The 10771-nt window shown below is 40.7% G+C and overlaps 1 protein-coding gene across 1 annotated transcript in view; it reads right to left on the bottom strand.

The window, feature by feature from the left end:
* Positions 1-2826: 2826 nt before the first annotated feature.
* The window catches only part of klf7b (Kruppel-like factor 7b), a 64155-nt gene continuing 56210 nt past the window's right edge, over positions 2827-10771 (bottom strand). The window contains exon 4 of the mRNA XM_005947837.3: positions 2827-10677. Coding sequence (XP_005947899.1) covers positions 10626-10677 — 52 coding nt within the window. The 3' untranslated portion in view covers positions 2827-10625. The remainder of the gene's footprint in view (positions 10678-10771) is intronic.

The raw sequence follows: 10771 nt of genomic DNA, 5'->3' as shown, positions 1-10771 counted from the left end.
AAATGAGCTGACATGGTCCTTCTGGGAGATAAGTATAGAGCGTGCTATGGGGCAATTCACCACATTTCTGTTTATTTCTGCTGTTAAGAAAGGCTGATGGTTGCTGTTTCTGTAAACACTACACCAACACTACACGGGCTAATGCTGCTGAATAAGATTATAAACAGCTCGCTCGCCTCCCTTCCCCACCTCTGACAAGAAGTGAATAAGCTTGCAAAACTTCAAAATGCCCACACTAATCAGCATTGTGAATTCCCATTTTCTAGCCAACACAGCCCACTGCTGAGAAATGATAATAATCCTCCGTGTTGGCTCCGCTGAGATGTCTTCATCGTCAGTACTCTGTAAGCAAGGAAAACATGGGCAAATGTAGAAGTGCCAAGTCTGTATTTACAGTAAAAGACCTGTTAAGATGATTTAAATCCAAGGAATGAGCGTCAAGTCTGTCTTGCCAGGAAAATACAATCACACTTTGGTCCCTTTTAATTAGTTAACTGGCATTTTCTATGTAAGAGGACAAACTAACAGAGCAGATACGCTTTCTATGAGCACCGTATCTTCTGCTTAATTGATCCCCAGTTAGCCATTAATTATTTGATTACCTCATTTAGTCCGCATGACATGGGTTTGTGTCAGCTCAGTCACTGACAACTTAGCTCTAATTAAAAACCATGAAGCCATTTACCAGGAGGGGCGCAATAGATATTCATGAGATTGTTTTAATTTGTAATAAAGAGCGAAATTATCACCAGTGTTGAGACTATGAGCTGTTCTGTCGCAGCTACGTGCCATTGTCCCTCCATACGTCTGTGCTCTCGCCTGCGGCCTGACAGGATGTGTCCATCTGCCTTAAATGGCCATTACGCAGGAGTAATGTGCTACCATGTTACTCATAATTACATCTGGCTGGCCACACCGGGGTGATTTCAGTCATTCTGTAGAAGATTTTTTCTTTTTTGCCTGTCTTGTCAAAGTGCTCTGGAACCGAACCCTTTAAGAGAAGAAGATTTCGCTGGTTTTTACAGCTGCATTGAGCTTTATGGGGTACATAATATGGAAATCTCAAGAGTTATATTGGAGAGATGATGTTTATGTAGAAATTCAAAGCAAAAGGAAATCGTCCCACACCTGCACTGTAAATGTGAAAGCCAGATTCAGACTCTGAAAAAAGGTGACTGAAATCAAACAAACCCAGAGCGGCCCAAGGGCATCCTGTACCAGGGGGATTTTATATTTCCTGCATGCTAAAATTAAATAAGAAACGTCTCTTTGATTCTCTTAAGGATGGATGGATGGCTGTTGTTTCCTCAGTCGGTTCGTTGTAATCTGCTGCTGAAAAGTCACAGACTGAAAGTGTTTCCGGAGAGAAAAATTATTATTCACAAACGTTTCTGACATGATCAAGGAACAGCTTTTCTTCACTCTGGTACATTGTGTTGGATTTTCCTTCAACTGATCGGGAAAAACGAAGTTTAAACTGTGATGAAATATTTTTTTGTTTTCTCCCATTTCATGGATCCTAAAATGAAATCGGAAGATAAATCTGTAATGTAAACAAACAATAGGTTTTTTTTGTATCTCAACAGGAAAAATAAGTCCTGCTGTTTGTTGTTGAGCCAAATCTTTTATTCGCTTTTTCTTCTTCTCTCAGCTACACTAGCCTAACATAAATCCCTTTTTGTGTGTGTGAATCACAAAGTGCACAGTAAAAATGTCATTTTGACACCCACAGCAAGCAAAATGTGTGCGTTATATGCAGGGACAGGGGCACAGTACAGAATTCGGGGCCCCATACATAAGCAGTCTCTGCGGGCCCCCTTACTTTCTCGATCTCTCACACATCGTTAGACTGCTTTTGAACAAATAATTGAACCAACAACTCAATTATACCTTGTAATATAAAGCGTCTTAAGGCGACTGCTGTTGTGATTTGGTGCTATACAAATAAAGCTGAACTGAACTGAGCCTGCTGGCACTTCACCTGCTGCTGCTAGCTCTCTCTGGCTGTTACTGAAATTAAGGCATTTCATGGTGCTAAGTTGTGTTGTTAACATTTGGCTTCCCTCAGTTTACTTCCCCTTGTTGCCCTTTCTTTCCTTTCATTGTTGATTGTATTTCATCAGCCCTCAGGCTGTTTTCACAGAGTGTGGGTTAACCTAAACCATTTAGCCTCTGTAAGGAGTAAAAAGGCCATCAGTAAAAAGGCCAATCACTACTTTTTTGTTTGGTCACCCAACCAATTTATTCAAGAAATTTAATCGTGGCATTAATTGCTTAGAAATAAAAAGTTGTAAAACAAACTTTTCATTCCAGGAGTTAGGACTGAATTATCAGCTCATAACACCATCTGTCCTTCAGCACATAAATGCATTCCTGTTTTCAGTACCATATCAGTATCAGACTGTGCAAAATAAATAACTAAATAAAAAACTGGAATTTTATGTTGATGTCATTGGTGATTCAGTTTGGGTCACAATGTTCAGCTTTTAATAGGAACAACCAAAAGAATATTAAAGAAAAGATTGTTCAGTATATTTGTCATTACAACAATAATAACCACTGTAATTAAACAGCAACATTAATGTGTATTCATGCTGAATCACTGTGTATCACTGTGTTTGTCTTTTAACCTGGTGTGTTGGGAGATGACCAAACATTTCCAGGCAGCGGTAACAGCATGCAAATAACGTGATAAATTTTAGTTACCGTATTTTTCATTTTAATTTGAACTTCACCAGATGGGATCACTTTATGCTTTGAATCGTCTTCATTAATGTTAAACGCTTATGTGAGGTTTGACTGAACAAAACCGAAAAGAGCCAAAAGCAGATTCTACCATTTATTACACATATTACATTCTTAAATAAAAATGCTCCACTTAACAGTTCTTGCATAGATATCTTACAATACCAATTTAGAAAAGAATTATGAAACAGACCAGTAACAAAAATAAATTTTCTTCTTCCTTAATAAAGAACATTACCATACTAACATCATATAATACAAATAATATTTTAAACACTTTGTACAGCAAAAAATCGTAAGTAAAACAAGAGAACGGAAAAGAAACTCAACTCAACAGAGGTGACAGTGAGAGAAGAGAGGAGGGCGGGGTGGAGTGAAGGGTCATGGATCCAAGGTTGATATGAACGGAGTTACAGAGCCCTTGCAGGGCAGGTGAGAAGGATGTCGTGATGGTGAAAACACATCTGCTTGTCTTAATTCACTTTTCTACATGTCCATTCATCCCAGAAAATATATAAGTGGGATCCCTCAACAGCTGTGGTTTGAGTACACACAGTGGGCCATACAAAGGTGATGAAATACCACTCACAGTTAATACAAATATTGGATTGGCCACACAATATGTGGCATAAGGATTGGAACCAAATAAACTTTCTGTTAGCGTGGACGGTAATACTTGAAAAGTGCATGTCATTTCTACCATGTTACTTACAACAAAAGGCATATAAATACACAGTCACTTTGAACAAGTAAGATCTTTTCTGAAAGCTAAGGTTAAACCTAAATTACATAAGTGTTCTGTCTGAAAGATTTTAGGTTGCCTGGCAGCATGATTGCATCGTTTTAACGGTTACGTTATATTTCCTTCAAAATCATTTTGCTGTACTATTTCAGAAATGTAATCTCTAAGGAATACGGTTGATAGCCTGCTAAAGCTATAGACTTTTGTAGACTGAAATGTTGATGGGAAGTCTTCAAAAGTGACTGTAACTAAAATAAAGATTATATAGATTGCACGATTGCATAAAATTGTCATAAAATCACACGTAAAAAAATGTTTAAACAGACAATAGCCATTCTGGACTGAACATTTTGATACCCTAAAAAAATAATGTGCCAAAAAATCAAATATTTCAACGCAAACTTGTTAGTCAGTGAAACAAATATTACCTTGGCTGTGACAGGGCACTATTTCCCATAACAATAAAGCACAGAGAAACCTAATTCTTTGGTACCAATCCTTTTGCCACATACATACTGACAGAACAGGATAGACTCCAAGAAGGAGTCTGTTAACTAAAAGCATCAGGCATCAGGCCAACTGAGCATATTAACTGACAGAGTGTGTAAAGCACCTACAAGGATGGGTCATTTGAAAAAAAAAAAACTGTACCCAGTGAGGACATTAAGCTGGTAAAGTTGAAAAGTTATTGCAGTCTCACCAAAGAACTGCTTGGGGATCCCAAGCTGCATAGCTCTTGAGAATACTTCTCAGAACAGCTGGATATCTATGAGCGTGTTGGGTCCCAGAGGGCTCTGATGGTCGTGGTTTTGGTAGAGAGGGTTTGGTGTAGGTGAAGTGAAACATACAGACACAAGGAGAAGGGTTAAGATCTGTGAATCTCTTATATACTGACACATCAAGCATGGACAAACACAGTAGTTACAGACAGCGTCACTCTGGGATGCCACTGATACCAAGAAAGTTCAACCAAGTCACAGCATGACTGAGTGTTTTCAGAGTACGACATATTCCTCCAGAAAAAGAGTGATGAAAAAGGCATTTAACTGGAGTTTTAAGCAGATATGTCAGTCTGATCTGCTGCAAGGTGACCTGTGGAAAATAGTTCTTGGTGGCCATGTGCATCCTGGTCATGTAACAAATGTTAAGTGGATATTTGACAGAGTGCTCCAACAGACTATGCTAGCAGTGCGCACACATGAAGAGTGCAATAGCTAAGTATGATCATGTAGTGCAATGTTTGCAAGAACTAAAGCAGATCTATAGAAACGCTGAAATGTCTGAGCAATGCTGTTCGCCACATATGGTTAATTACAGACAGAGCGGTCTGCATGAAAGATCTCACGCTATTTACAAAAGCTGCCAGAAGTGACAATCCTTCATCAGGACGATATGGTGGAAAACTGTGAAAACTGAAGCCTTATCCATCAAAGGACTGTGTCTAAACAACTAACTGTGGCCACGGAGAATGTCTGAAGGTCGTTTTCACACTGGGTTTGATGCCTTTTTCTCTGGTCTGCTTTTATGCTTTTACACTTGTACATAATCAGTGCTCGCAAGCTAGTTCTCTAGCTACATATGTTTTTATATAGCTAGTGCTTTTTGGTGTAAAAGCACTACTATTATACATAGCTAGTGCTAGCTAGCTATTTAGCCAGCGAATACTAGCTATATACATAGCTATTGCTCTCTTACTGAAAAAGCTTACACTTAATTTAAACAGCATTAACAGGCTAATCATCTAAAACTGAATTTCAGGTCACTAAATTTAGAATTAGTTTTCTTTGTCAGAGAAAAGGTTTATTCCCATGATGAGACTTGACAGTGCTATCTGCAGTGTGCTAAGAAGCTAACTTAAACTAAAGCTACTTCACTCCTGCTTAAGCTGCTAGCGCCACTATACCAGGCACCCTATAAGACCATGAAAACGTTATTTTACATTTGTGAACAATGAGTTCGGCTCCAGCTGACAGTAGACGAGAGGACCGAGAATGTTATGAAGCGTTGGAGCATACCAGTAATTATGCTTTAACAGGAACGGTTATGTAAGATCAACAGTCCCTCTCCTCCCACCGTCCATCCACCACTCCTTTTCTGCACCTCTGCATCTCAGCTCTTTCCACTACATCTACTACATTCACAGCAGTTAACTTGCAGATATGCAAATCTTTGGGCAAAATGTGTAAAGTGTGCATTCAGCATTCCCGCAGCTGATAGTGCATGGACAACTGCTGTGGACAGAAAGGGAGAGATGGGGTGAGGATGGAGGGAGAGAGGAAAATTAGAATGGCACTAACTGTGAACCACGGGGGAGGATCGGGGGACGTGGAGTGGATTAAATATCTGTTGGGACTTTGCAGATAAATGGTAATTTATTTTATCTGTAATCCATGAGATAAAATGCAATGGCTGATTTAATGATCTGGATATTCATGTAGGTAAATGATTTTTTTTTATTTGTTTTTTTTTCCATGAAAGTTCAGCCTCTTCAGTGAGTATCTCACCATCTCCTGATATTTCCCTGCGCTAACAGGACTTTCTGTTTGTTCTACATCAAATGTGTCCACTGGGTGTAAGTCGGGCTCAAGGTCCCTGTTGTTGTTTTTTTTTTTTTTCTCTTTCTCCAGACCACTAAATTTCCTTGTGACCCAGAGCTATCTCATTAGCTGAACTGCAACTTGAGAAGAGAACCGAGAGTTAATGCTAATCAGAGCTGTGGGACGGCAGCTAGCCGGGCCTGGAGGAGCCTGAGAGACCACAGGAGACCCGGGCAACACTGTGACAGAAAACCTGCTTTGACAGGCTCAGATGTGAAGGGAATGAAATGTGAATTTGTATCTGAAGTGACTTTGCGATCTGTCGAATGTCAAGAGGGGTTATCATTTACGAGGAGATGAACTGTGAGTTGCAATCGCTTCATGCTGGCAAGCACTACAATCTTTAATTTTGTTTTTGTAACAAACAATTTAGCTTTTTTGCCTGTGTGGCGAGTGGCACAACTGCTCAAAACCAACACAGAAATGTGCTCAAAGCGACAAATCTTCTTAGAGAATCCTTTAAGCACAATGTTTTTGCTTTTTAGCATTTTTTAATTCAAAGTTTAAGTCAAGTTTAAATTAGCATGAATGCAAAATGCTGCTTCCTATTTTTTATAAATAGGCACAAAAACCACTAATTGATTTTTTTTTGTTTTTTTATAGTTACATATAAACATATAAACGACAGCCGTCTTCCAAATAATTTGAACCGAATGCCAACTAATCTGTCAGGCAGTCTGATTTTACATGGTTTAAGATAAACCTGTGTAGTGCAAGGCATGAATTAGCATCTCTTTAATGCGATGCAAGTCATCAAGCTCAATGACTTGTATGCATGGATGAATGAATAATTGGAGGGTCAAAAGGAAAGAAAAAGAAAAAAAACCCCTAATAAACACATTGTCAGCCATTGCTTTGACCAAAGAAAAAAATCCAACAGCAAATGCATCGACCAGTTCTTCCCTCACACAGCCGCACACTTGTTTACCAGTTTAAAAAGTCAGTTATAAACCTCTTTGCTGAATGACTGCTTCCCATCACAGTATGCCTAACAGGGACACATACATGCACACATAAACACATTCATGCCATCAAAAGCCTCACAAAAGTGCTACAATCCTGATCCCTCTATGATTGTACGTTGTATGGGAGGGCCTCTTTGCATGCCTCGACGCCGACGGCATGACTTTGCATTATCCAAGAACGACGAACACGACCATCGACACAGCTTCTGTAACGGAAACCAGCAAACGGGCAAATGAAATCAAAAGTGAAACACTGGATTCGCCTCCCACACGGGCTGCTTTGTCATATTTAGAAAGAGAGAGAGTTAATAGTGAAAGCTGCCGCTAGATACACTGAATTCATACGGAGGCGGTCTCCCACTGATCTCTCCTGAGTGGTGAGACTCTGCCCGTGGCTGAAGGGCAGTTCCACGCTGGAGGTTTTTGGTATCGATTGTTCGAAGCTGCACCATAACCCCCCCCAACATTCCCCATCGGAGGGGAATGTTTTCGCTGTTTCACCTAATGAAGGCTGGCGAAGCCAACTGGCACGATGACTGGGTACACTGGGATGTGAAAACCTCCTGCGAGCTTCAGGAACCTGCACCCTCACCCCAACTGCACCCAGTCAGTAACAGTGAATAATGGACTGTTTGCACGTGCTGCGGGGCATATACAGTGGGTGGTGGTGGGCGGATGCAGCGGTAGCGTCTGTTGGTGCCAAGTGCCCCGATTGCAAGGCGAGTGCATTTTTTTTTTTAATTTAATTTTTTTCCCCCATCAACTATTGAGCAAAGAAAGCAGGCAGTGTGAACACACGTTTACCTCAGTTTTCTCAGATCCATCTTTTTTTCTTTTCTGTTTTTTTACATTAAAATTGTTGCTGATTACTTTCAGGGCACAGATAAAAGTCAGTGTTTTCATTGCACATTATGAACCTCAGGTGATTCAACGTTACTGCGCGTGTTAAATCAGTCATGAAAAGGACGCATCTATATGGTTGTGGGTGCTGAGTATTTTGTCAAAAATAACATAGTTTTTACACAGCACCATCAAGTTGGAAAATAAATTTGATTTGCCAGATCAAAACCAGAGCTGGAATTTCTACACAGCAAGCTTTGACATCCCCCATCAGTCTAGCTAACAGCTTCAATTTTCAGGCTACATCAGGGGTTATCCTGAACGTTTCAGGCAATTTTGTCATCTTGAAGCACTTTTTCCCACGAGCATAAACCATCTTTAATAATAATACTACACGCCTGCTGCTGGTTTAATGTTTCAGATCTGCCGCAGCTGCTTTCTTATGATTATTTCCGATGAAAACATTGACCACTGACTCAACTGTAACCAACAACGTAACCAAAGTCTCTGAAGTAAAAAAAAACAACCAAAAACCAGAAAAAACGCTGATTAAATGAGAGGCACAAGCTGTAGTGAGGGATATGTGGGTGATTGTTGGAACTGAGAACAAGCTGATTTCTCACTTCAAAGGATTTGGAATCATTTGTTACCTCCAGCCGAGAGCTAAGATACTCTTCTGCTAAACAACAGTTGCTAAATTCCTACTGTGAAAAAAGATTTGGGAGCAGAACATATAATTCCAGGAAGAGTGTGCGTGCGTGCATGTGTGTTCATGAGCAAGTGTGTGCGTTTGCAACAAAGCCTGCCATGCAGTGTGTGTTGTTTCCCCCAACTCTGTTCATTAGTTTAATAATTATTTTCCTAAATCTTATTAGTCTTATCTCAAGAGGAGCCGTGAGCGTAAGAACTGCAGTGTAAGTGTGTGTGTGTGTGTGTTGACGGAGCATGTGTGCTTGTTCTGTATGCAGCGTGTAGAGTGAGACAGAATTGTTTTTGTTTTGTTTTTTTTCCAAGTCTTTTATGATTTTTTTTTCCTTTGTGTTCCTTTTATCCTTATTTTTTCGCTGTAGAAAAAGGAAAAAGCACAGATAACATTGGAAAGAATTAAAAAGAAAAGTCAGTGCAGTCAGTGGATATGAAACAAGCAAAATTGACGGGTCGATGTGACCGTGTCTATTCAGAGCCACCACACAAAGGTCGGCTGGCATCTTTAGTTCCACGTGAATAACCAAAAAGCAGCTCTTGAGCTTCCATTCTCGCCCCGCAGTGCTGCCAGGGAGATGAGATCTCAGAGTCTGTGAAAGCGCTCGAGGATGACTTTCAGAATCAGAATGAAAAAGAAAAAAAAACAAAACAAAAGAAAAACAAATAACCAAGAAACATATTCCCAGTTTTTAAGCAATCCTCTGCCCGGCTGCTGTAGAGTACGAGACCACAGAAGTCACAACAAGGTTTTGTTTTTCAGCTGCAGGGAGTCACAGGGCAGAAAGAGCAGCACACAAATGAAGACCTCTCTACTTTCTGTTTTTTATTTTAGTCCAAAAAAAAAAGCACAGACACAAACCCCTTTTCTGAGAGTCTGTGTGATTCTGTTGTTTGTTCATCCACTGATTTCTTGCAGTCTGCAGATGCAGTCGGTGCACATGGAGATTATAAAGACCAACAACGCTCTCCTTCTCATCTCACACATTCTGTTAAAGTCTTCTTAGATTTTTATTTTTTGTAGTTTTTTTCTTCTCAAACACATTGCTGTGAGTTTTAAGACATCTTTTCCTCACAGAGAGAAAAAAAGTGTCATTCTTTTTTTTTTTTTTAAATAACAATAAGAAGACGAATTATCGTCCTCTAAGTAGAAAAAAGGGAAGAAAGTGTCGCTGCGCATTTCTGTCAGATGGCCTGCGGAGGCGGCAGGCATCTCGGTGAAGGTGAGAGATGCAAAACACCCACTGGAGGAGAGCCTGAGAGCTGCAGCGGCACCCGCTGACCGAGGCCCCGTGGGCGCACCAGCGGTGTCCCGGGCCGTGGGTTCGATTGTCACCCGTGCTGGGAGTCAATCCGTACAGTCTCTCTCCTGCAGATTTGGCATTGTTGTTTTCTTCACAATGAGTACTGGAGCTGACTGCGGCAGGTGACGGTTTGTGTGTTCCGTGTATGAGAAACGTCGATAAGAAAAGAGCAAGAAAGCTGAAAAAGAAAAAACAGTCGAATATCTGATTTCAAAAGCCGGTAAAGCACTAACAGCTGACTACATGGATATTTAAAAGTTTCTGCTCATCCAAAGTGACTCGATAAGTTTAACACACTGACTACGGAGAAAGTTTCAAAAAAAAAGAAAAAAAGAAAGAAGGCGGGAAAATGTTTTGTCAAGCAAGTTGAGTACATGTTGATCTGGCAGTGTCCAAGCCCCCAGAGCTGTCCGGGGTTCACCGGGGTGATGCATTCAAAGACAGGTGTGTGTGAAGTGTTTACTATTGCAAACGTGATGTGTAATTTTAAAGAAAAACAACAATCTAGCTACTCCTCGCTTTTTCCTCCTGCCCAACTTTCCCCCCCGATGGCTGTTTGAGCCTACTGGTGTTTGGATTGGGGGAGGGGCAGCAGGGGGGGGATATGACGCAGGCAGTCGATAGCATGGCTGCCCATCCTTCTGTCCTCCTATCTCTCCTCCTATTTCTCCTTCTGCTCCTCCTCTTCCTCCTCGTGCTCCTCCTGCTCCTTTTCTTTTCTTCTTGTCCTTCAGATGTGCCTCTTCATGTGCAAGGCCAGGTGATCCGACCTGGAGAAACACCTGTGGAGAAACATAGAAATGTTCCTTTTAATATCCAAAGAAAAGCATGAAATATGCATGTGAAATGAGAGCTTGGGCAAAGCAGGAGATGAAT

Source organism: Haplochromis burtoni, unplaced genomic scaffold (genome assembly GCF_018398535.1).
Source record: "Haplochromis burtoni strain Fernald_Lab_line unplaced genomic scaffold, NCSU_Asbu1 Contig_553, whole genome shotgun sequence".
In the NCBI taxonomy this organism is placed as follows: Eukaryota; Metazoa; Chordata; class Actinopteri; order Cichliformes; family Cichlidae; genus Haplochromis; species Haplochromis burtoni.
This window is presented reverse-complemented; position numbering and strand designations above follow the sequence as displayed.